This window comes from Silurus aristotelis (genome assembly GCF_946808225.1).
Source record: "Silurus aristotelis genome assembly, chromosome: 11".
NCBI classification, from domain to species: domain Eukaryota; kingdom Metazoa; phylum Chordata; class Actinopteri; order Siluriformes; family Siluridae; genus Silurus; species Silurus aristotelis.
The window spans coordinates 23,301,372-23,328,877 of NC_139584.1; the positions used below are offsets into that span (position 1 = coordinate 23,301,372).

A 27,506-nucleotide genomic window follows, 5' to 3' on the forward strand; every position below is an offset into this window, starting at 1 on the left:
ATCACGTATGATAAAAAGGCTGCATACAAAAAGCTGTAAGAGTTCTTTCCTGGCCATTAAGTAAAAAGCCATGTTTGACATTATGAAGAACTTATTTAAGTTGCCTAATTTCTATATTTTTTTGTTTAAGAATCATTGCACTAGGATTAAAAAAAATTTTTTTTTCTTCTAAAGAAAGCTTTGCACGACCCCTCAATGAAATGAATTAGCTGCCATTCGAATTCCTAAGCATAATATTTAGTCTCTATTATTTATGATACTGAATCTAAAATCTTATAAAAACTTTTTCAGTTTTCAATAATTGGCTCTAAAACAATACGTTATAACTGAGTAATTCATGGATACGGAATATTCAGTGACTCCTCTGTGCTTTGCGTCTTTCACTGTACGGCAGTAAGATAGTGAAGAATGAAAGCAACCCACAAAAGACAGCGTAATCATGAGTCTGTGGCTCGACTGGGTGTTTGCATTCTTCATTTTGGAACCAGTCATTTATCTTGTGGAAGTAAATTAGCTTGCGTTTAGTGCTGGTGCGTTGCAGTGAGGCGTTTTATCGGTTAGGGGGCGCTCTCGCTTTATATTGAGACAGTTTTCGAGTGTATGTACAGTGTTGCAGACAACTGAACCTGGTCAGAATTATATGAACTTAACCTGCACTCCATTAATTAGCATTTTCTTTGGGTTCATTAAATTTTATATATATATATATATATATATATATATATATATATATATATATATATATATATATATATATATATATATATATAAGAGGCAGATGTAGAGGACAGAGCGGTATGGAGACGGATGATGCGGGGAGCAGCCGCAAGAAGAAAAAGATATATAAGGAATAAAAAACAAAAGAGTATATTAGAGAGAGATTGTTTTAATATTCTTTGTGTGCTCTACTACATGGGTACAGCTTATAGAAAATGTGTGGTAGAGTTGTAGAACAGGAAACGTCATTAAACCATCAACTAGCTGCACCAATCCTGACTGTTGTAAGGGCATGGGCTTTCCTGTGTTAGATCCACAGCTGTAATCAACGTTTCGTTTGAAGAAGAAAGCATGGCTAAGGAAGAAGTGCTGTGGTATGGTGGGAAATGTAATCAGGTCATGGTGCTGATGCAGGAGAGGGTCAGGCAGGAGAAGCAGTTCCATTTCTACAAAGGGAGACCCCTGAGCCAACGTCTGAGCTCAGGTAGGTCACTAGGAAAAGGCAGTGAATAGTCTTTACCTTATTTTCCTAGTTTTATTATTAGTGTGGAACAACACATCCTGCTATTTTATTATATGTACCGCTTTGTTTTTATAATTATTATGATTATTTTTTTTTTTTTTTTTGAGTTATTAGCTTGCTTGACTGGTCACTTGAATCGGATCCAAACCTTATTCATTAAAAAAACCAGACTACGCTTATACATAACATCAACTGGGAACTAATGATGATTTGAATAAAAATGTGACAATTATGTTTGTTAAATGAATCTGTTCCTAGAGGTTTTGCAGAAAAGCTGATTTGTTGTTTTGGTGTGTTTGTGTTGTAGGGATGAGCACCATGATATCTTGGCAGTGGCTGATTGGGGTCAAAGACTGTCCTTCTACCAACTCAGTGGGAAGCAGGTACAATAATTCATACCTTTCTATTCATGACTGAGGTGTTTGAGGTTTTTGCACTCAAGGTGGACAAATTAATTTTCCAACCCACCAGGCAAGTTATAAACTATAGTAAGCTGACCGGACCCGTGTTTTGGTTCTGTGGAAGCCTAGCAGATGGCTAATTGTATGGGCAGTTAGGTAGCTAGTTATGTGTTAATCATTGCTAAGGGAAATAAATATAAATATGATTATCCCTCGTACTAATATAGCACTCTGTTTGTGTGATGTTTAGCGCCTTCATTTTCTCTCGATATTTTCAACCTCAAGCTCTCGTTTCGGAAAGGAGAGCTTGCGGTGGAAAATATCGAGATCGTCTCTCATTTATGTACACCATTGAATCCTGTCAATAAACAACATTCGAGCGTCAGCCAGGGGGAGCGATACACACACAACGCAATTACCATCCTGATATACAAATATTATACCTTATTAAGCGGAAATGGTGGGCTCAGAGGGAGAAACAGGAGCTGCAATTCAGAGTGCGACAAACCGAGCGATGCATATAATGGGATGCATATAAAATACTAGCAATCATATCTACTAATGACAATATGAAATATTAATAATAAGTTTGTAAGTAGTATTCTATATTGTAATACAATGTAACAATGATTTTAATTTGTAGGATACAACTTGTAACTTTGTTACAAGTTTAAATAATAATAATATGGTTTTATCCAGTGCAGGAACCAGAAATCCAAGCTTAAAGTTCAAGCATAGCAGAATTAACACCCAGTGCTGTACAAAAGCCAAAAAGGGAGCAAATATGTATATTTTGATCTTTTTTAAAATCTTGAACGGACTTGTCCCCGATAACAAATAATAAAAAACTATCCCCAGTCATGAAACCTCTTGGTCCTGGTTTTGCGTGCATTTAGACATCATATCCGGGTTAACCTTCTCGTCTGATGCCGAACTTTTCCACCCTTTTTAAAAAAAAATCTTTGTACATTTATTTTACATAGCTTGCAGAATGATCTATAATTCAGAATCTCTGACTTCCAACCGCCTTTTCCCTCCATCGTAATCTGACCTTGAGTGTGATAAAGGTGCTGTATAAACCAAACTGTTATTATTCATTCAGATAATGATTCAGATTCCCATCAGTGAACGTAGTACCTACGCGGTGAGGAGGAGGAGGAGGAGGAGAAGGAGAGAGGAAGCGAATGAAATAAACATGGAACATGATGCTCCGCGCTGATTACAGTCTTGATTTATTACGGGTTTGAACCCCCAGGCAAGAATGACTGCTGTTCTGCAGGATCTGGGCACCATCAGCGTCTTCCTGCTCCTATAGCAGTAGGGAAAAACAGAACATGAGCTATTTCGAGTGGGAGAGGGCGAGAGAGATTTCAAATGTTATTTGGAATGATGATCTGGTACTAGATCTCTAACTCCCCATGGCACTTGTATTGTGAAGTTCTACAGACACACACACACTCCTTTTCTCTCTTCCTCCACCACTCCTTTACAGCTTTCTAATCATAACCTGTAAGTCTTTTTTTCCCCTCTAGGGTATTCATGGGAAGTGTAGTAATTAAGGGCAGATCCGTGCTGGCTGCTCGTAACAGCGCTATGAAACATCAGCCCAGACTGAAGCTCTCCCCTCGCTGTGTTTTTTCTCGCTCCCTTTCCACACATGTTGTTTGTGTTAGAATGCTATTAATAGTGCAAAAAAAAAAAAAAAAAAAATATGTCTAAGGAGGTATTTCAGAGAAAAGGAATGGAAGCCAGTCTGGCCTGGGGTTGGATATGAAGGGAAACAGATGCTCTGTGAAATGTAAGTGTGTGTGTGCGCGCACATGTACGTATCGTGGAGGCTTTAGAATTCTGACTTTGCACTAACAGACCTCCATGACCAACACAATAGGGGCCATTTAGAAAAATGATGAGGGCCAGTCATGCCCAGACAGCTAAATGGCCTGTTGAGGCTTTGATCCGAAGAGCCCGAGTGAGAAGACACGACCCAGACACTGAATCGTACTAAAATATGAAACGCGACCTCTTTCTTTCTCTTCCTCTTCCTATATATCTTTGTCTATATATATCATATATACGAATCAGCGTAAGCAGCCTCCACCTCCAGTGTATTTGTCTCGCTCTTAAACAGCTGCACACACCCCCAGTTAGTGAGAATTCATTGAGCTGTCCGTCTGAAGAATGTTTATACGGAAAACGCTCGGGGAGCTGAGTGCGCAGTTTTACCGTCGCTCCGCCATGCATTTTCAGGTCGCGCCAACTTGTTTGTGATTTATTACGTGCTCCGAGGTCGAGAATGGTGCCCCCCCACCCCCCCCCCCCCCCACACACACACACACACACACACACACACACACTCTATTACATGTTACATGGCCTGGTTTCTCAAAATACGATTTGTCAGCGCAGGTGAGAAATTAGGTGCATGCATTCCATGTTGTCTAGATGTTCCCTTATGTCACATGACCCTATAATATTCCTTTCCATGAACAGCGGAATAAAGTAACGATCTCACTGTGATCTCTGGATCTGCCGCTGTCCTGTTCATTAAATCTCCTCGTGGAATCAATCACATTTACTAGTGAGCGAGGTGAAGGTAATGGTGTAATGCTGGAGGATTGATGAGAGTTTGAGTCGGTGTAAGCCAGCGCTGACGTGGCGGAGAGCAGGAACTTGGGGTGTACTGTACAAAATCTGCCAGAACAATGCTATTTTCAAACCCACTGGTGCACATTCTACGCAACAACAGCAGGCCCCCCCCCTCATTTTCAAGCAATCCTTCACAAAGGATCCTTCACCAGTTAGATGAAGAATGCTGATGTTATGCAACATTTATGTCATTTGGCAGACAGAGCAACGTCTTTTATTTATACATAGAAAGATATATAGGTATCAAGTTACATCCTACATCATCTACAGCATTTGGCAGACACATTCATTCAGAGTGACCTACATGTATCTCATTCATACAGCTGAGCAGCCACTGGGTTAAGGACCTTGCTCAGGGGCCCAGGGGTGGCAGCTTGGAGTGGGTGGGATTTGAACTTACAACCTTCCTTACAACAACTTACAACCAAAGTCCAATGCATTAACCACTAAGCTTCCACTTCCCATATAGATATACATATAGATAAAGGTTTCTAGACTCTCTGTTTACAAGAAAGTACTTTACACACTATCACCTTTAAAGTAGTCCCCTTTGTAATTCAGCGCTCCAAGCGTGCCTGCCACTTCTGTAATGTGTCCTGCAAGTCTTCTTTTCGAATCGTTGCAAGCACCTTCACTGATTCACGCTAAATCTCTGCAATGGTTTTAAAACGGCAACGTTTCAGCTTCATCTTCGGGAAGAGGGCGAAGTCCACAGGAGCCAAATTTGGCGAGTAGGGTGGGTGCGGGGTGTGAGGAGAGCCCGGTTTCTGTGGCAGATATGCCCATTTTCACACAGGATTAATTTGTCCTAACTTGATATTCAAATTTAAATTGCAGATGTGGTAAGGTACGTAGTCAGAATAGCACTAGTTGCACAGATGTACACAGGACGATATCTTTTGGCAAACTGACTTATAAAGGTGGGTGCTCCCTGTGACTGTGCATGCAGCCTTGTGCTGCCATCTGTTGGTGTGTTTTAAATCTGGTCTCAAAATTTGTAGATACCGCTTGGTGGAGATATATATATATATATATATATATATATATATATATATATATATATATATATATATATATATATATATATATAATTATACAGTATATATATATATAATACATATATGGTGCCTGTTTGAAACCTGTTAGTGACTCAACTGTACAGACACCAATTAAGAATTTGTTCTGCCACCAAGTGTCAGACAAAATATAAGTCCTGAAGCATATCTTCTTGTTCCATGAGAGATGATGGTGGGACCATTTGAACAGTGGTGGAATAAAGCAGAGTGAGATAAGTGCGATAAGGTAAAGGAGTGATAAACTGTTTTTGGTAGGCGAGCATTAGTGTTTTATATCAGATGTGGCAGCTTCAGGAAGACAGTGAAGGAAGCGTAGAAATAGTTTGGTGTGGGGGAACTTAGGAGGGTTGGAAACAAGTCATGCAGTTGCATTCTGGATCAGATGCAGAGGTCGAATGTCCTTTAGAGTCTGGCCTGACTGGAGCCTGCTGCATTAGTCTGGCCTTGAGATGACAAGCATGTGTGGGATTGAATACACTATCTGTCAAGGCTACTGAATAAATATAGCGTTTTCTGTTTGTTTGTTTTTTTTCCCATTTGAGAAAATATTAATACAAGTGTTCGAATGAATATAATGTACACTAAATTGAGTAAATGCTACTCCACTCTACTCAGCTATGTGAGCTTTGCTGAAGTGATTAACTACTTTATCATCTGCTAATAATGGAGGTAATGCTACCTGGCTAGTGAAATTCACCATATGTTGTTTGAGATCCAGTTGCTTGCTAGGTTTGGTTGTTAGCGTGGTTATCTGAAGATATGCCCCTTACACATGGTTTTGGTTGTTACTTATAGGCTGTAACAAATTGATATATTTGAGGAAAGAAGGGATCATGGCCAAATATCATAGTGATAATTTGGTTTGTCTCAATTGTCATTGTCACAGTTTTATTTTTATTGGGTCTACAAATTGAATGATTTACAAGATGTTGATTGTAATTGAACGAATTACAAGATGACTTTTAATAGGCTTACAGTCTTGTGGAGTTGACAAAAAATGCTAGACCTGGGAAGAAAAAATTGTGAAGTCCCCAAGTGTTTCTTGCTTTCATATTCACTCAGTGATGAAAACAGTTACATTTCAATGATTAAGTGACAAACTCATTTTTGTATATAAAACAAATCACTTCACATTATGACTCTAAATAGATCCTGCATGGAGAATAAACACTCGCACGAGTTCATTCTAAGCATTGTGTTTGTCATCCTTTTCTTTTATTGAACTAACCCTAGTTGTTTGTTAGACCACATAAGGTTAAAAAAGGCACTTTTGAATATATATCAAAGATGTCTTCTGACTAGAAAAAAAAAAGAAAAACACCCTTTAAACTCTGAAGCAATACTAAAAAAGTTGTTCTCTACAACCCTAAGTTTAGCAAGTGGTGTCAGTGGTGTTTTATTTTGTGATCACTATTTTTATTCACATTTAGTTTTACTTCCGGCCAGTGGGTATTTTTAAATTAGTTATGCTATATACACTTTAAGGACAAAAGTTTGTGAACGTCTGGCCATAGGATTTATGTGGGTTTTTTTTTTTTTTATCCTGTTCGACATTTAGTCCCTATTCGCTGTTATAATGATGTCCATTCTTTTGGTGAGATGTGTTTTGGGGAGATATTTTGGAGTGTGGAGATTTGTGTGCATTCAGCTACAAGAGTGTTAGTAAAGGCAGGTACTGATGAAGGTGAGGAGGTCTGGGGTGCAGTCAGCCCTTTGTGTCTTCATAGTGTATGGTAGTATAGTATACCTTTAAGATTGACTATTCAGTTTGTTGTTTTAGGGGAGGCACCATATTTTTTTCCCTCACTATGTAGCTCGGAAATAAGGGGTTAAATTGAACGCAGCATAATCTTGTAGCTAGTTTCTGGGCTGCCTCGAGAGAAAAAATAAATTTGATTGGACCAAGGAGCGTGCTGATTCAGGTTTAAAGTCTCTGAACGAATAGACAGTTTTTTTTCTTACATTTGTCAGGTTCATTAAATATGATTTTTTTAAGATGATGACTCATGACATAGAGGCTCACATGTAAGCTTGCACAGGAGAATGATATTGGTTTGGAAAGTGAGTGAGAGGAACTGATGTGATTGGACGTCACAGCTTCATGGCTGATCCCTCTTATTAACGTATTTGTGAAGAGCTCGATCCGTGCATCCACAGTATGCATTATAAACTTTGCAACAAATTTACCCAATTTTTTATTGTATGCAGGATACCGCCTGTAACTAATCTATGAATATATCTGTCACAGCTACACACAAAAAGTTGTGCGTGTTATTTTTGTCCTTGCTGCCAGATGAAAATGCAGCTCAGAGAAAAATCATTAGCAGTTACTTTACTGTAGGTGAGGTTCAGGGAAAAAAAAAATCCCTGAAATATTTTGAAGCAAAATCTTGATTCTGAAACCCACTCTTTTTATAGATTGTGTATTTTTACAGCGTGCCCACTCGCTTTATGTAACTGCTCTGGTTTGGGGCTTGACATTGTTTGTGTGTTTTTATTTTATTCTTTATTTCTTTATTTTACCCCAGATAGGAAAGGACAGACAGTTAAACTTCGACCCTTGTTGCGTGAGCTATTTCTCGAAAGGCGAGTACATCGTAATGGGAGGCTCGGACAAGCAGGTATCACTCTACACTAAAGACGGTGTTCGACTCGGGACCATCGGAGATCAGAACTCCTGGGTCTGGACCTGCAGGGTTAAACCCGACTCCAACTACGTGGTAAGATTTCAGATTAAAACGCTGCGCTGATTTCTTTTTTGGATGCTCCGGTGGGTTGCCAGTCAGTGTATTTGGCTGCCGTGGGGATTTGGAATGCAATGTGACACTTTGAAAAGTTATAAGGTAGCCAGGAAGGCAGAGTTAAAATGCAAATGCCTGTGCTCTTTTTAGAAGCTGATGTGTGTGCGAGAGAGCGTGCAAGAGAGAAAGTGATTGACTAAAATGCAAATAGTTTTAATTTATGAGCTCGAACGGCATCTCGCGAGTATCAGAAATGGTAATGAGGATGTAAAAATCAGCCCTACTTCTAACTCCAGTCAAACATCAAGCTTACTGTTTATCCGATGCTGATTTGTGCTTAAATACCGAATTACGTTCTTTAGTATGTCATATTCTTGCTGTGTTTCCTCTCGCAAATTGGATTCAATCATTACCTTTACCTTTAAGGATGGCGTAGAGTTACAATTCACAATTGTCGTAGACGTTAACCTCCTTATACTTTTTGCACGTCTGATTTCCAGGTGGTGGGTTGTCAGGACGGCACGATCGCATTCTTCCAGCTGATTTTCAGCACAGTGCACGGTCTTTATAAGGACCGCTATGCCTACAGAGACAGCATGACTGATGTCATCGTCCAACACCTCATCACTGAGCAGAAAGGTGCTTCTTCACAGCCAATCCCACATTGCACAATGACAAACGCTGACACTCTCTACTTTCTGTGCTTCTGAAAAGTAGAGGTTTTTCCTGTCTTGCTTGCATTTCAACTCGAAGCCATCTACATTGCCATCTCGAAGCCATCTACATTGCCCCCCCCAACACACACACACACACACACACACACACACACACACACACACACACACACACACACACACACACACACACACACACATCTAAAAAGATTGCAATGCAAGATGAGTCCCCACTTTGATTGTCAGCATCATCCGCATCATCTCTGTTTCATCACCTGAGGTAAAAGGCAGTCATTTAAAACATGAGCCTCGCCGTCGTCTCTCCACTCGGCTGACCGCCGGGGAAATAATCGCTCATTAATTTCCCCACTTCTGTTCTGTCGGCTGGGTTTCTTGTTATGAATATCTTAATTTAAACATTTAAAAACTTTATTGCGTAAATAATTCATTTTTTGTTCGGTTTTGTTGAGTCGGCTGGTTACCCAGTGTAATTTTTGCAAGCACACACCAAGGCGCATATATATATATATATCAACAAAATATATATATAAGTAAGGAAAATAAGTATTTGAACACTCTGCTATTTTGCAAGTTCTCCCACTTAGAAATCATGGAGGGGTCTGAAATTGTCATCGTAGGTGCATGTCCACTGTGAGAGACATAATCTAAAAAAATTAAAAATCCAGAAATCACAATATAAGATTTTTAAACTATTTATTTGTATGATACAGCTGCAAATAAGTATTTGAACACCTGTCTATCAGCTAGAATTCTGACCCTCAAAGACCTGTTAGTCTGCCTTTAAAATGTCCACCTCCACTACATTTATTATCCTAAATTAGATGCACCTGTTTGAGGTCGTTAGCTGCATAAAGACACCTGTCCACCCCATACAATCAGTAAGAATCCAACTACTAACATGGCCAAGACCAAAGAGCTGTCCAAAGACACTAGAGCCAAAATTGTACACCTCCACAAGGCTGGAAAGGGCTACGGGGAAATTGCCAAGCAGCTTGGTGAAAAAAGGTCCACTGTTGGAGCAATCATTGGAAAATGGAAGAAGCTAAACATGACTGTCAATCCCCCTCGGACTGGGGCTCCTTGCAAGATCTCACCTCGTGGGGTCTCAATGATCGTAACGAAGGTGAGAAATCAGCCCAGAACTACACGGGAGGAGCTGGTCAATGACCTGAAAAGAGCTGGGACCACCGTTTCCAAGGTTACTGTTGGTAATACACTAAGACATCATGGTTTGAAATCATGCATGGCACGGAAGGTTCCCCTGCTTAAACCAGCACATGTCCAGGCACGTCTTAAGTTTGCCAATGACCATTTGGATGATCCAGAGGTGTCATGGGAGAAAGTCATGTGGTCAGATGAGACCAAAACAGAACTTTTGGGTCATAATTCCACTAAACGTGTTTGGAAGAAGAAGAATGATGAGTACCATCCCAAGAACACCATCCCTACTGTGAAGAATGGGGGTGGTAGCATCATGCTTTGGGGGTGTTTTTCTGCACATGGGACAGGGTGACTGCACTGTATTAAGGAGAGGATGACCGGGGCCATGTATTGCGAGATTTTGGGGAACAACTTCCTTTCCTCAGTTAGAGCTTTAAAGATGGGTCTAGGCTGGGTCTTCCAACATGACAATGACCCGAAGCACACAGCCAGGATAACCAAGGAGTGGCTCTGTAAGAAGCATATCAAGGTTCTGGCGTGGCCTAGCCAGTCTCCAGACCTAAACGCAATAGAGAATCTTTGGAGAGGGCTCAAACTCCATGTTTCTCAGCAACAGGCCAGAAACCTGACTGATCTAGAGAAGATCTGTGTGGAGGAGTGGGCCAAAATCTCTCCTGCAGTGTGTGCAAACCTGGTGAAAAACTACAGGAAACGTTTGACCTCTGTAATTGCAAACAAAGGCTACTGTACCAAATATTAACATTGACTTTCTCAGGTGTTCAAATACTTATTTGCAGCTGTATCATACAAATAAATAGTTAAAAAATCATATATTGTGATTTCTCGATTTTTTTTTTTTTTTTAGATTATGTCTCTCACAGTGGACATGCACCTACGATGACAATTTCAGACCCCTCCATGATTTCTAAGTGGGAGAACTTGCAAAAAAGCAGGGTGTTCAAATACTTATTTTCCTCACTATATATATAATATTGCGCATATATATAAATCGCTTTGTCTGGTGACGACTTTTGCGTTGTCAAACAACATTTTCTTGAGCATTTGGTCTATTCTTTTTGTTTTTTCCTTTGTCTTTTTTATGCAGTTTTTTCAAATAAACAGCCACCTTACAGATATTTGAATATTGTTCATTAGTTGAGTATTTTTTATGTATTTTCATTTGCCTAATCAAATATATATATATATATATATATATATATATATATATATATATATATATATATATATATATATATATATATATTTATTTTTATATATATACAGTCTTTAACTGTCTAGTTTCTGTCCATCTTTTCTCACAGTTATATATTAGCGTATCTGCTTCACGGGTTCTTTGTGTTGTGCTTCTTGAGATGCGTTTCTTCTCTCTCTGGTTGTTAAGAGCGGTAGTTTTCTTGTCAACTCAAACCAAGCCTAACCATTTTCTCTAAACCTTTCTCATTAACAAAGCATTTTACCTCAAAGAATTGCTGCTCAAGCTAAAAAATGCCACCAAAACTTGAACTGCATGAACGAGCATGTGTATATATGTTTCTAAAAAAGCAAATTATGACTCCGCTTGCTTTAAAGACATATAATTTTTCACTTTGTACCGTACTAATGCGTCCCTTCTCTCTCCTGTTCAGTGCGTATAAAATGTCGTGAGCTGGTGAAAAAAATCGCCATATACCGCAGCCGGCTAGCCATCCAGCTCCCGGAGAAGATTCTAATTTACGAGCTGAGTTCTGACGACTTCTCCGACATGCACTACCGCGTCAAAGAGAAAATCTGCCGCCGCTTTGAGTGCAACCTGCTTGTCGTCTGCTCCCAGCACATCATTCTCTGCCAGGTATAGATTACAGCAGGACAATAGTGTGTACTGAATAAATCAATAAATGTTGTGTGTACACATTTATTGAAGGCAATGCCAACCAATAAATAAATGGCAGATTATAGGGCCTGGGTAGGGTGCACCCAAATTTGGAACGGCCCTCTGAACAATGCCAGAGACATATTTTGAAAATGTCAATTTAAATACGTTTTATTCATATCATATTTGATAATAAAGGTTGGCTAAAATTCCCTTATTTGTTATATAGATATCAAGGCACCGACAGTTCGGCACAATCCATCCCGATAGTTTTTCCTGCTTCCGGTCCTCTGCAATTACGAGAGCAGCCTCTAGAGGCAAATCACTGATGCAACGTGCTTTTTGTTTTTACATGAGACTGCGCACCACAGAACACGTTATAATATATTTATTATTTACAGTTTATTCATTATATAATTAAATTTATTAATTCATATTTATTTCCTTTAACACATTTTCGTGATTCAGAACTGTTTTTATTTCTTTTATTTTACTTGTTTTTTAGTTTTAAATCCAATATCTATTTTAAAAACTATTGGTCGATTAACGGTAAAGTCCATTATCGGTCAACCTGTAGTTATTTACACAGTGTAATTATTTGTTAAATTCATCCAACAATAATATGCATATGCATAGGAAAGTAAATGTTTTAATTTCAATGGCAATGAATATAAAAAAAACATGGTCATGCAATTTTTGGTTGCAGATCAACCCGGCCCCCCATTAAAGAAAGGAAATATTATGTGGCCCTCACAGAAAAAACTTCGGGACCTAATATATGCATGTCATGCAAATATTAGAAATATATATCAATAATAGGTAATGGAAGTCTTTGGGGGGGAAATTGTATCCTTAGCCATAGGGCAAACTTAGTATCTATGTAGTCAGCACATAACTCTGTTCACAGCTGTGAGTGCATGCACGCGTGTGTGCACACTAGTACACTCAGACAATAGAAGATACAGAGACAAGGTCTTGACCGCTGTCTGATTCAAATGCCTGAGCCGGCTGTGCTTCCAGTCTGTGGTTTATGTCATACAGGCAGCCAGAATGATTCACTCTCAGACTGTCCCCCAAAGCCTTTTTAACAGCCCGTTGATCTCTTAAATCTCGTTTCCCTAAAGACAAAAGGTGTTTTCTTTTGCTTAAAGTACACCGCCTCTGACTGTTTAACATCAAAAACCCTGCATCCTCGCTTTCCCTCCTAATCCCAACATGCTGTTTCGTTTCAATTCTGACCTGCTCGTAATTGCAATGGCATTGCACTGGAGGTCTGTTTTCACCGTGCGCTGTCGAGCGTCTAAAACGTTTTATCTGCTGTCGGCCGAAGAAAGATGCTTACCACCTGTGTACATGTTTATTTTTTCTCTGTCTGTGTGTAGGAGAAGAGACTGCAATGTTTGTCATTTAGCAGTGTGAAAGAGAAGGAATGGATCATGGAGTCTCTGATTCGCTACATCAAAGTGATCGGTGGCCCATCAGGAAGGGAGGGGCTTCTGGTCGGCCTGAAAAATGGAGCAGTGAGTTGTTGTTTTTTTTCCTTTTACTGCTAGAGTGTGTATATGTAAAATATTTATCTTTCTATTTTTTTATTACAATTCATCACACAAACTTTTACAGGCAGGTCCTTGTTGTTGTTGGGTTTTTTTTTGTTTTTTTGAACATTTACTTCTTTTTAGGGTCACTTTATTTCTATTTAAAGTTAAAGGTAAGGTTTCACTATAAATATTTACCCAATTCACCCAATTTAGCTCTAAAAAGCAAGCTTCAAATAACACAAATGTCCTGTGTGTGTGTGTGTGTGTGTGTGTGTGTGTGTGTGTGTGTGTGTGTGTGTGTGTGGGTCTGCGTTACTTTATACATTTGTCAGTTTGGGAAAATTATGGGTAGAAAGTGCGAAATTAAAAAGCAAAAACAGACATAATAAGAACATAACTTGAAAATTATGTAAACCAGGAGGTTGACCAGGGGTGTCAAAATTCATTTAGATGACAGACCACATTACACCTAGTCCAGAAAGGCTGAAAATAAGACTCCGAAGACATTAGGAATTCCATTTTATTTATGAATTTATTGGTATTTCTTTAAAAGTCACATAGAGATTATACACTAATGACCAAATCTTTAATTCAATACAATTTGTTTTTATTTGTATAGCTCTTTAAACAATGGCCATTGTCTCAAAGCAGCTTTACATAGATAAAGCAGTAATAAAGAATATACAAGCCTGTTGCGCCGTTAGTTTGGTTCGTTCTGAAGAACTTTATAAGTGGCACTGTCAAAGAATGCCACTTTTGCTAGCTCTGCCCCGGTCAGCTGTAAGTGTTGTGAAATGTAAGCGTATAGGAGCAATAACAGCTGAGCCATGATGTGGCTAGACCACACAAACAATTTGTGCATGTAGTGCGTAAAAATCGCCTATTGCATCACTCATACTGTCTCTGGAAAGCCCTAGAAATGTGCGTCAAGAGCCTCAAAAGCGTTTCCATGGCTGCACAGATGAACACAAGCCTAAGAGGCCTATGCACAATGCCAAGCATTGTCTGGAATGGTGTAGCGCATGTCGTTGTTGAAATCTGGAGCAGTGGAAACACATTCTTGAGAGTGATCAATCACGTTTCACTGTTTGGCAGTCTGATGGACAAATCTGGGTTCGGTGTAAGCCAGGAGAACATTAAACTGAAATATTTGGGTCTGGGATAGTCTGAAGCTGGTTTTCAGTGTTTGTGCCTCACAGTTTCAGTGAAGAGTTATCTTAATTCTACAGCATACAAAGACATTTTAGGCAGTTGTATGCTTTTAGCTTTGGGGCAACCAGTTCCTTTTCCAGAAGATTGTGCACAGAGTGGGGTGGATACTGTATGGGGTAGATAACGGAGAGACATGATTTGACCGGCTTTGTTTGGAGGAATTTCAGTGGCTCACTCTAGCTTTGACCTCACCCACTTGCGGATGAATTGGAACATTGATTTCGAGCCAGGCCTTCTTTTCTAATATCAGTGCCTGACCTCACAAATGCTCTTTTGACTGATTTAAATACAAATTCCCACAAGCGCACTCCAAAACATGGGCCTTTTCAGAAGATTGGAGGCTGTTTTCAAAATAAGGGATTGGAAAGACAATGAATGCCATTGGTTTTTGGAATGAGATGGCCAACAAGTTCATATAGATGCAATGATCAGGTGTTCACATACCTTTGGCCTTGATAATGTGCATACAGACAGTTTAACCGAATAAGAGATTAAACACACTAAAGTGCATTCCCTCAGTTGGAGTTTTAATGCTGGTGGGAGGTGGTGGCTTGGTGGTTAATGCATTGGACTTTGGATCCGAAGGTCATGAGTTCAGATCCCAATCATACCAAGCTGCCAACCCCTGGGCCCCTGAGCAATGCCCTTATAGCTACTCAGTTGTATAAATGAATGGCTAGAATCCCATTGATCTTCAGTTGGAATGAGATCTTGTGACTATGAAGGCTTACATCATTTTCATCCTCAGTGAGACATCTCAACATGCGGATGGGGGCAGGGTCATCTCGGAATAGGCCGTCTCTTCGCCACTAATGCACCTTTAATTGCCCACCATATTATTAACACATTGGGAGCCCTATAAATTTCCATGATGTAATGACTGCTGTTAAGGAGAAAGCATCATAAGAAAAAGAAAGATTTCAAACCTTTAATAGGTGCACCTACTTTATTTGTGCCTAGAGGGGGAATATTTACTGTAGCCATATGGTCTCTGCATGGCCTTTTTAACCGCTTGCAGCTGTGTGAGTGTACCCCTAGTCCCTTAGTCTATATATTTCATTAATAGGCTTCCATGCCTTCTTCAGTTAATTGCAAACACAATTTCACATATTTTAGCTGGAAGTCAGCTGCCTTCCGCACAAGATGTTTGCAGTTTTTTTGTTAAAAGCTTTGGACTTGTAGGACTAAACAGAAATGCATGTTGCCATTCTGTAATTGATACACTATTCAATTAAGGATTATTCTCTACTAGATGTTTATATTATACATGTATTATATTACTGCTCTAACAGTATCAAAACATTGCATATTTTAGCTTTGTTATATAAAACCATACTCTTGACTTGAAACTGATCTCTTGCTCATTCATATCCAATTTTGTAAATCCAGTTTGGCGATCATGTGGAAATGATTGGCTGTGTTGTTCGCTTTAAGATGCTTTTTTGCTCACCACAGATGTTAGCTTGTCTGTAGCATTCCTATGAGCTAGCACCAGCCTGGCCAGTTTCCTTAGACCTCGCTAATCAACATGGCGTTTCCATTTGCAGAACTGCCGCATGCTTGATGTGGGGTATGGGGTTGGGCAGCAGGAGATCAGCAGCTTCTGAAATGCTGTCTAGTACCAACAACCGTGTCACAGTCAGCAAAATCGCATTTCCTCCACATTCTGTTTTATATAAATTGTATATCTCATTTTGTCTCGTATTTTCTTTTATTTCCTCATATTTTATATATATAGTCCCTTTTATCTAATGCACACCTTTCTGAGTGGCTGATCAATTTACATTTCGCTCCAAGTTATTCTGCATATAACTATGTAACAAGTAAAAACCTTGAAATCTTCTGTTGCTTAATGCGAATATGAACTGGATCAGTGCGATTGTATACGTTGCGGTGATGCAACCCGATCGGCTGATTGGGTAACTGCATGAATGAGCATTTATACGTGGCTTGTCCAATAAATTGGCATGGTTTTAAACCTGGATGGTGTTAGTGCAGGTATGCAGCAGGGTTTTGAAATTATACCAGCCCTTTTAAGTCATGATTAGAAAATGAGTAAGCAGTTACTTTGCTTGTATTGGCAAATTCGCATGTAAAGCGCGAGCTACATTTTTTTTTTTTTTTTTTTGGAAGATATTAGCCAGACACTGCAGCAGGTCTAACATATGTTCTCCGTTTGGGCAGATTTTGAAGATCTTTGTGGATAACCCATTCCCTATCACTCTGCTGAAGCAGAACACATCTGTGCGCTGTCTGGACATGAGCACGTCTCGCAGTAAGCTGGCTGTAGTGGACGAGCACAACACCTGCCTGGTCTACGACATCCAGACCAAAGAGCTGCTTTTCCAGGTAATGCCCCAGTTGAGATTGATGGCAGAACCAAATTCCACTCGTTTCCTGTTTATCAGAGAGATGCACATGTTCTCTTGTGCCTGGTTTGCCAGTTTCATGCCACAGAATTTAGCTCAGTCCACAAGCAATTACAAGCCAGTTTCAGGAGTTTTTAAAACTAGATTATGGCATTAAGGAATCGTGGCATGTTCATGTTTAATATAGATGTTCATGTAGACACACATTTAAATATACAAAACAGATAACAGAAATACATTCTCAACAACTAAAAAACTACTCTCATGATATTGTAATGTAAAGTTTATAGGTTACCTGTCACACTCATTTGGTTATAATCTCTGAACACAGCACATGTTCTTTCTTTTCATTCATGTTTCTATTTTCTGTTTAATAGGCTCTTAGTATTTAGCCGAAGTGATATGACATCTTTTGTTTTAGTTTTTTGTGTCAAAAGCATTCACTCTTTACACGCAACACTTTTGCTGTTAAAAGCAAAGAGATGTCTACATTGACAGGTCTAAATTGTGACCTTAAGTATATGGAAACATTTTTTTCTTTTTTAAAGTGAGTATTTTTGGCTTAGAAGTTGAGAGAGGAAAATACTGTCATTGCTAAATCATACAGAAATCAAATCACCAGGTAGTAAAAGACAAACCTCAGCTCTTTAACCTTCTTTTTTTTCATATAGTTCTTTTGTTTCTTTGTTCATATTTTTGGTATCTTTCTGAATTTGGTGCCTGTGTATAATCAGGAGCCCAATGCAAACAGCGTGGCCTGGAACACACAGTGTGAGGACATGCTGTGTTTCTCTGGCAGTGGCTATTTGAACATCAAGGCGAGCAATTTCCCTGTGCACCAGCAGAAGCTTCAGGGCTTTGTTGTGGGCTACAATGGCTCCAAGATCTTCTGCCTGCATGTCTACTCCATGGCTGCAGTGGAGGTGCCTCAGGTGTGTGAGCATTGGGTTAAATACCTGTGAAATTAAGTGATAACCATGTAAATATATATATAGTATTTACAGAGCTTCACTTTTTCCGCATTTTATGTTACAGCCGTATTTCAAAATGGATTAAATTCATTATTTTCCTTAAAAAATTCTACAATCAATACCCCATAATGACCACGTGAAAGAAGTTTGTTTGAATGTTTTGCAAATTTATTACAAAATAAAAAAAACTAAATAAAATCACATGTACATACTGTAAATATTCACAGCCTTTTTTATGACACTCCAAATTGACCTCAGGTGCATTCTATTTCCACTGATCATCCTTGAGATGTTTCTACAACTTGATTGGAGTCCACCAGTGGTAAATTCAGTGAATTGGACAGGATTTGAAAGGCAAACACTTGTCTATTTATGGTCCCACAGTTAACAGTGCATGTCAGAGCACAAACCAAGCCATGAAGTACAAGAAATTATCTGTAGACATCAAAGACAGGATTGTAATTATTTTCCGGATGCACTGTATGTGCACGTATGCATGTGTGTGTGTGTGTGTGTGTGTGTGTGTGTATATATATATATATAAATGAGAAAACGCGATAAACGGACTCTATTTTATGTATACAGTATTGTACTCTATAAATTTTTTTCAAAATTTTTTATGAATAATTAGATTTTTATTTATAAATTTCATTATTTCAACTTAAAACTCCATAAAAAAATTCCCTATATGTTTTTTGGTCTTTTGTTCTGTCCGCGAGAGACCGGAAAAATCAGCCAAACAAAATAGTTATGTGGCAAATGCAATTCCACGATAAACCGGGGGTGCAAAATTCGGGGGATTACTGTGTGTGTGTGTGTGTGTGTGTGTGTGTGTGTGTGTGTGTGTGTGTGTGTGTGTGTGTGTGTGTGTGTGTGTGTGTGTGTGTGTGTGTGTGTGTATATATATATATATATCACGCAGTCAGCTCCCATGTACCAGTATCTGGAGCGAAGGATGTTTAAGGAAGCTTATCAGATCGCTTGCCTGGGCGTGACGGACAGTGACTGGAGGGATCTGGCTACAGAAGCACTGGAAGGACTGGACTTTGACACAGCCAAAAAGGTTTTTCAATAAACTTCTTCTACAGACACACAGGCACCCCATTTAATTTTCGGGTTCTTACTAAAATATTGCATCACGTAACTCATGAAAGCAGCAGATGGTGCTTCCTGGTGCTAGTTGAGAATTCAGGCAACCTCTTATATTTCCGAAAGAGAAATTAATCACTATTCACAGAAACACTATTCATCTCTGTCCAAATTGATGAATGTCCAAATGTGTCTCGCATTCCTTTCTAAATTATTTTTTTTCTAGGCATTTATCAGGGTCCGAGACCTTCGCTACCTTGAGCTCATCAATAGCATTGAAGTAAGTTCTGCTACACATTCACCATGTTCCCCACCCCTTCCTTTTCAAAGCTTTACCATCAAATATATGTTGTAAGTGGTGTATGTTCTACAACTGTAACTCTGAAAGTAGGTTCAAATATAATTCTACAAGTCTACAGTAAAGATCTGCGCTGAATGACAAGTACACCTGATTTTCGGATTTGCATACAGTTGACACAAGTTGCATACATTTTTCCACGATATTCTCAGAGCAAAAAAGCACTGATTTAAACGATAGGTCTTTTGACAGTCAAACATACACTAGTAATGAAATCCTAATAATGGCATTTGTCTAATCAGAAGCATTTTAAAATCAACTCACCAATTTCTGTAATCTTTTAGAATGTTAATAGAGATTTGGCGTAACTTTTGTATGCATGCGTGTTTCACCCAACTGTAATTCTAATCGTGAGTTACAATTCATCGAGTCTCTAGTTGACTGTTTTAGCATCACCTGTGATTAAAACATGAAACGTCGGGCAACAGGAAATGTCTAGAGTAGTGAAAAACTGAGATTAACCATCACTTCTGGCCTGTTTTAAATTCTTTCTATATAATTACTTACACAGGGAATTGTAAGGTTAATGCATAAAAAAAAGAGTAAATGTTTGATGGTTGATGGTGAAATCTTCTCTGAGGTGAAGAGACTTCAGATGCCAGCACTCTTTCACCCTAAAGCTGTTTTATTTTGACATGGGAAGGTATTCAGGATGGAGAGCAAGTGTGAAGATAAAAAGTTGAGAGGCTGGTGATAGTTTCTTCTTAGCTGGTATAATGTGTAAAACAATGGAGTGAAAACTGGAACTAACTTTGTTTTGTGTTAAATAACTGAGTTTTGTCATTTATTTAAGAAATAAGAGACATGCACTGATAAAAGTCATAACAGTGCTAACAGTAACTCACATCAGGCCACATCACAATACCCTGCTATTGAGCATTTTCCTTAAGAGCACGCCCCATCATGTTTTATTACCTATTCGGCTTTCTTTCGGATTTCTCCAAAAGCTCTGGAGTTTAGACGAAACGGATCCAGCTTTGTGTGAACAAGAAGCCAACCTTTCAAATCTGAATGCATTTGTGTGCTTTTTGTGTATGTGTTTAGACCTTGGTAGCCTCCAGCTAGTAGTTTTAAAAAGGGCTGGCCTTTTTTAACCAGCAATGTTTTTGATGTCAGGAATGTTGTATAGAAAAAACGGATTATTATATTTGAGTGGATAATGCAAAAGTAGGTTGTGTTAAAGGTTTGCATAACATACTGTTTTTTTGCAGCAGATTAGAAGGCGTGTGCATTTTTGTGTATCTGTGTACTGTAGGTACATGTACTGTACCTACACGTCTTTTTAACCACAGGTTAATGCAAAAATAAATAAATCTCAGCTCATTCAGCTAAAAGGGTGTTAGTAAAGTTAGGTACTGATGTAGTGTGTCAGTGTTCCATTTCTTCCCAAAGGTCTTTAGTAGGGTTGAGTTCAGAGTTTTAGAGCAGGTCACTCAAGATCCTCCAATCCAACTTATGTAAACCACATCTTTATGTGCTTTGTGCACAGGGGGCATCGTCATGCTGGAGCAGGTTTAGGTCTCCTAGTTCATTCGAAGGGAACATTTTAATGCTTCCACATCCAGAGACCTTTACAATTGTGTACTTCCAACTTTGTGGTAACAGTTTGGAGAAGAACCACACATGGCCCAACACTGTGTGTGTGTGTGTGTGTGTGTGTGTGTGTGTGTGTGTGTGTGTGTGTATGTATATGCATATGCATATAGATACAGTGTTGTGAAAAAGTATTTTTCTGATTTCTTTTTTATTTTTTGCATTTTTTCTCACAGTTAAATAACTCAAAATGTGAATAATCCACAAAGATATCCTGAGCAAAATGCAGTTTTGTAATTGAGGAAATCATTTATTAAGCTGTCCAGATCTAGCTGGCACTATGTGAAAATGTAAATCAGTTAAATTTCACTTGCCCCACTGCGACCTGATTGCTGTCAGACCTGTTGAATCGGGAAAATCACTTAAATAGAACCTGTCTGCCAATGTAAAGCACGCTAAAAGATCTCAAAAAGCAACACATCATGCTACGATTTAAGGAAATCCAAGAACAGATGAGAAACTAAATTATTGACATGTATTAGTCTGGAAAGGGTTACAAAGTAATTTCTAGGGCTTTGGGACTCCAGCGAACCATGGTAAGAGACATTATCCACAAATGGAGAAAACATGGAACAGTGGTGAACTTTCCCAGGAATGACCCAGAGCAACATCTAAAGAACTGCAGGCCTCACTTGCCTGTTATGGTCAGTGTTCATGATTCAACAATAAGAAAGAGACTGGGCAAAGAATACATCCATTGCCGAGTTCCAAGGCAAAAACCACTGCTGACCAGAAAGAACACAAAGGCTTGTCTTACATTTGGCAAAAAGGTATCTTGATTATCCCTAAGACTTTCGGGTAAATATTTTGTGGACTGATGAGACAAAAGTTTAAGTTTTTGGAAGGTGTGCATCCTGTTACATTGGACGTAAAACTAACCCGGTATTTAACAAAAAAAAAACAAAAACAGTCTATCATTCCAACAGGCAAAGTGGTGGTAGTTTGATGGACTTTGAGTCCAAACTTAACAACGAGTCTTTGCACAGACTCAACATATACCCAGTTCTCTTGCACAGAGTATTTTCTTTACTATTTAATATTTTGTAGTATTTATTGCATGCCTTATTGCCTATGTTTGTGAATACTGCTGGTAGCTGTACATTTTCCATTGGGATGAATAAAATCTGTCTGCCTGTCTGGTTCAGGACCTGGACGAATTGGCATAAATGATGAAACAATGAATTCTGCATCCACCTCTAAATGGCAAAAAAAAAACAATTTGTCCAGGCTTCAATTCGATTGAGATGCTGTGGCATGATCTCAAACAGGCCGTTCATGCTCGAAAACCCTTCCAATGTGGCTGAATTAAAAGAATTCTGCAAAGGACAGTGGGTCACAACACCTCCACAACGATGTGAAGGATTCGTTGCCGGTTATCGCAAACGCTTGATTGCATTTGTTGCCGCCAAGGGTGGCACAACCCCAGTTATCAGGTTTAGGGGGGAATTCCCTTTGCACATAGGACCAGGCAGGTTTGGACAGCTTTATTTGCTTTTTTGATAAATGCAATCATGCTTCACAAACTGCCTTTTTTATTTTCTTTGGTGATCTTTGAGTAATATTCAAATTTGCTCGATGATCTGAATCATTTAAATGTGACGAATACAATATATATTAAAAAGAATTATTAAATAAAAAAGAATGACTAATTAGGAACTTTCTTATAGCACTGTAGATAGATAGATATCTGTGAACATCCTTTTTGACATTTGATATCTGAAAATATAATAATAGAAATTGGCCTAAATCCAACCCGGCAAGGGTGAAGAAGTTTTGTTTCGTGCGCCAGTTTGCTCTTCTATTTTTGTTCTGTTTATCGCCGACCCATCAGAGAGCGAAAAATGTGTGGTTTCTATTTGTGTGTTGGTGATTCATCATTTGCACATACACACACACACACAAATAATTTTGCTGGGCTACTCTTCCTGTGCATGCGCTAATGGAATCGTGTGATTGCGTGTCTTTTGCACAGGAGAGGAAGAAGAGAGGTGAGAACAACAGTGATCTCTTTCAAGCAGACGTCTACGCTTACCAGGGCAAATTCCACGAAGCTGCCAAACTCTATAAGCGAAGTGGCCATGATAACCGGGCGCTCACCATGTACACAGACCTGCGCATGTTTGAGTATGCCAAGGTGTGTGTGTTTACATTCACATTAAAGCATGTGCTTGCTCATTTGGTTTGTGTATGTGTGTGGTGGATGAAACCCATGTTTCCATTGCTGCTGTATATATTTGTTTTCTCTTCTTGCAGTTCTTCTTTGTGTATGTTTTCATGTTCTGTCTGCTCTTTGCACTGATTTTCGTTGAAGGAAAACAGACCAGTCCTAATTGTTGCGCTGCGCTCTTTTCTCAGCTCCTCCACTTCACTAGACCCTTGAGCTCCAGACGCGTGCAACGAATAATTACGTCTACTTCAAGTACATTAGGTTCCTTTCAGACATTTCTGCAATCGGGCTGCGGGTCCCAACTGTAGTGTGCCTTTATGCACGTGTTTGTATTCGGGAGCAAGAGAAGAGCGTGAGAAAAGGGAAAGGGATTTGTTCCCCACTTCCTCTGTATTTGATCTGTTAAACTTGAAAATGTTCGTTTGGTTTGTTTTTGCATAGTGCAAAAAGAAGAAAAATTATTTTGCTACTCACGTGTGTGTTCTAGGACTTCCTGGCTTCGGCAGACCCTAAAGACACAAAGCTGCTGATGAAGAAGCAGGCGGACTGGGCTAAGAACAGCAAAGAGCCGCGCGCCGCTGTCGACATGTACCTAAGCGCGGGGGAGAACATGAAGGCCATCGAGATCATCGGGGAGCACGGCTGGGTGGACATGTGAGATTCACTTAAACACTGAATTCCTGGTTAAAGCACATACACACACAGGTTACCTGAACTCTAAAATGAAGAAAGTTTTTTTCTTTCTAATTTGGTCACCTGCCAATCAATCAGCTCCTATCCATCAATCAGCTCTCTCCAGGCACATGACAACTACCAATTGGGGAGAGTAAGCGTTAACTTGTGCTTTTTGTGAGACATGTGAAGCCAGCAAACTGCTTTTTTCCCCCGAACTGCTGCTCATGATTTATGATTTACAGAAAGTGCTTTTCGCCTTCTTCCCCATACAACCCCAATTCCAAAAAAAGTTGGGACACTGTAAAATGAAAATAAAAACAAACTGCAACAATTTGCAAATCTCATAAACCCATTGTTATTCACAGTAGAACATAGATCACATATCAGATGTTGAAACTGAGAAAATGTAAAATTTATAAAAAACAATAAGGTCATTTTGAATGTGATGGCTGCAACACGTCTGAAAGTTGGGACGGGGCAACAAAAGTCTTGAGGTTAATTGACAACATGTCAGTAAATGATTGCGTATAAATAGTGTATTTTAGAGAGGCAGAGTGTCTCAGAGGTAAAGCTGGATAGAGCTTCACTAATTTGTGAAACACCACAATTGTGGAACAATTTAAAAAAAAAATATTCCTCAACATATAATTGCAAAAGTGTTTCAACGGTTTGCATCAAAAGTTTCAAAAAATCTGGAGAAATCTCTGTGCACAAGGGACAAGCGTAAAAAATATCAATATTGGATGGATCTGATCTTTGGGCCCTCTGACAGCACTGTATTTAAAACAGTCATGATTCTGTATTAGAAATCATCGCATGGGCTTATTTACACCTGCAGAAACCATTGTCTGTAAACACAGTTTGCCATGTCAACCACAAACACAGGTCAAATCTTGATCATGCAAAGAAGAAGACATGTGTAAACATTATGTAGAAAGCTGCCATTCTCTCTGGAACAAAGCTTATTTGATAAGGAACTGAGGCAAAATTCAAAACTGTTGGTCAGATGTATCGAAATTGTGGACACCATAACCTCCGGACTAAAGAGGAGAGGGAACATCTGGCTTGTTACCAGCGCTCCGTTCAAAAAGCCGCATCTCTGATGGTATGGGCGTGCATTAGTGCACACATTTGGAAAGGCTCCATCAATGCTGAAGGATTTCCATCCAGAAATCGTTTTTTTCAGCGGATACTGCATCTTTTACAATAGCATGGCTACTGAGTAGAAGAGCTTAGGTGCTGCACTGGCCTGAGTGCAGTCTATACCTTTAACCATTTGGTGCATCATGAAACAAAAAATACAACAAAGGACACCCAGAACTGAGCAGCTAGAATCCTGTATCAGACACACATGGGACAACAGTCTTCTATAATTTCAGCAACTGGCCTCCTCATTTCCCAGATGTATATGGACAGAAGAGGTGATGCTTCACAGCTTCACAACCTTTTTGAGCCCTGTTAAAGATTTTTGAAATGACTGTATTTTTTTTTCTCCTTAAGATGGCATATATTCTCAGTTTAAACATTTGTTGTGTCCCAACTACATTGGAATTGGGTTGTATGTCGACTTAATTGTCCATGTTTGATTGGCTACAGTCAATGTGGTTGATGGATAAATGAGAGTGTGATGCTTTCACTCTTGTTCATATAACACAAGCAAATTTACGCCCTTGAATCATGATCCATTGATATCTGTGGCAATGTCAGGATTCGAACTCGTGATCTTTAGAAGGAGAGACAGAAAGCTTTTCTCTTGTGCCACTCCAGTGCCCTTCTTCTTTTAAAACTGTTGAAACCCAATATAAGAAGCACTTCTGCAAATAGTCCCAAAAACTGTTCTGATTTAAACCATACTGACCCCACCATGAGAAATCTCTCAAAAACTTTGGAAAGCCTGCTCTGAATTGGAGTGAAAACAGAGAGATGAAAAGTGGAAAGAGAGTGGAAAGAGAGAACAGTCTTTCGTGTTTCATGTATCTGTATCTAAAATTGGAAATCTTACCTGGCACTGTCTCTTGAACATACATCCCTTCTTTCTTCTCCCCCAAGCACTAGCTCAACTTCGCCAAATAACCACTCCAACTCTGTCATCATTTAGGCAACGTGTTCGTCCTCAAAGTGGAATTTGCCTTCCGCTTGTCTTCCACTGCATATTTGCTCTCCTCTCCGAGTTCCCGTTCTTCCTTCGAGTTTGCTTTCTTTTGTCCCGTTTTTTTTTTTTTCCCCCCGAACGGTGCGGAATATTAAAGACTATAGCCTCGCATCAAACAGATAATAACAACGTTGAGGACAACATATAATTAAACCACTGGCAAGAAAAGAGGGAAAACAATCAAATGGAACTAATTTCATGGATCGTTGCCCACACATAATGTGCAAAATGAACCTCCGTTGTTTGAGCAACTCTCCTATTATATTATTGCTATCTTTATATCAGATAAGCAAAGTTCATCTTGAATCAAACAACTCCCTCTCTCTTCCTGTCTCTCTCGCTCTCGTTCCGCAGGTTGATAGATCTGGCACGTAAGCTCGACAAAGCGGAGCGCGAGCCATTGGCCAGGTGCGCTGAATTCTTCCAGAAGTTGAATCACCATGGTTACGCAGCTGAGACCTACTCCAAAATGGGTGACCTGAAAGCCTTGGTGCGGCTACATGTAGAGGCCAGGCACTGGGAAGAGGTGTGTGTGGGCGGACGGGTGACAGTCGGGTCGAATACGTTCCTCTTTGTCGCCGCAAAGTGTGTTTTATAACATGTAGTTTGAATTTCTAGTGTTGCTGTGTTACCATTACGTGCTGCTAATTACAAACCTCTAAGCTGATCATTGACCAGCTTACCTACCAATTAACCGCTGCTTTTACGCACGGGCCCAGAGGTGTCCGACACTGAAAGTTTTCATATATTGTGCTCTGATGATTCACTGTACTCAAAGAATCATTTATATTCGGAACAAATCTTTGAACTATTAAAATTGTCTGTGTAGATATGTAGACATGGACTCCCGTGGCATATGCTTCAAATAAACACACACAAAAAAAAAAACCATGTAATATAGTTTGTTGGAGCTTTCTGTGTGGAGATATTTCTGTGCATCTCCATAACTGAGGCCGGTGCGATTCGCATCTCGATGCATAGCCAACGATACGATACATTAAAGATGCATACGATGCAACTACCGATGCGATACGATTCACCCCTCTTACGATGCAGTGCGATTTAATTCAACACGATGTGATTCAATGCAATACGATTTGATGCTATGCATTTCAGTATGGTACAGATAGTTTTTATTAGTTTTTTAGATAGCTTTTATTTCTTTGGTTCAGAAAGCAACTCATAAATTTACTTAAGGGCCTTTCACAAACAGGCCTTTGTAGAGCAAAAAAAAAAAAAAAAAAAAAAAGATAAAATATAACCCAGAGGTTTTTTTACTATTCTGTCTCTAGGAAGATGCTGCTCTACCTTTGTCATGTTAATCTATATTCTATGTGTCTCACAGGACACGCCTCGGTTTCTGTAGTGTTGTGATACGTCATATTGAGAGAACGTGCTTGGAGAAATCAATCTACATATAAAACATTGAACACAAATTATTTGTCACTTTGTAAATAATAAAAGCATAGCGCATCTACTAATAATTGTATATAAATAGATAGTTATTTTTTTACCATTACAAATATGTTAATGATACAAACGGCAACTTGTA

General features: G+C 39.2%; 1 protein-coding gene across 2 annotated transcripts in view; it reads left to right on the forward strand.

The window, feature by feature from the left end:
• The window catches only part of ift122 (intraflagellar transport 122 homolog (Chlamydomonas)), a 48,766-nt gene that overhangs the window by 7,584 nt on the left and 13,676 nt on the right, over positions 1-27,506 (forward strand). For both annotated transcript variants that reach the window (XM_083554410.1, XM_083554411.1), the window contains exons 8-19: positions 1,548-1,623; positions 7,892-8,083; positions 8,605-8,743; positions 11,607-11,809; positions 13,213-13,350; positions 16,765-16,929; positions 17,684-17,881; positions 18,843-18,983; positions 19,236-19,289; positions 22,933-23,094; positions 23,615-23,781; positions 26,309-26,480. In XM_083554410.1, the coding sequence (XP_083410536.1) occupies positions 1,548-1,623; positions 7,892-8,083; positions 8,605-8,743; positions 11,607-11,809; positions 13,213-13,350; positions 16,765-16,929; positions 17,684-17,881; positions 18,843-18,983; positions 19,236-19,289; positions 22,933-23,094; positions 23,615-23,781; positions 26,309-26,480 (1,807 nt within the window). The remainder of the gene's footprint in view (positions 1-1,547; positions 1,624-7,891; positions 8,084-8,604; positions 8,744-11,606; positions 11,810-13,212; positions 13,351-16,764; positions 16,930-17,683; positions 17,882-18,842; positions 18,984-19,235; positions 19,290-22,932; positions 23,095-23,614; positions 23,782-26,308; positions 26,481-27,506) is intronic.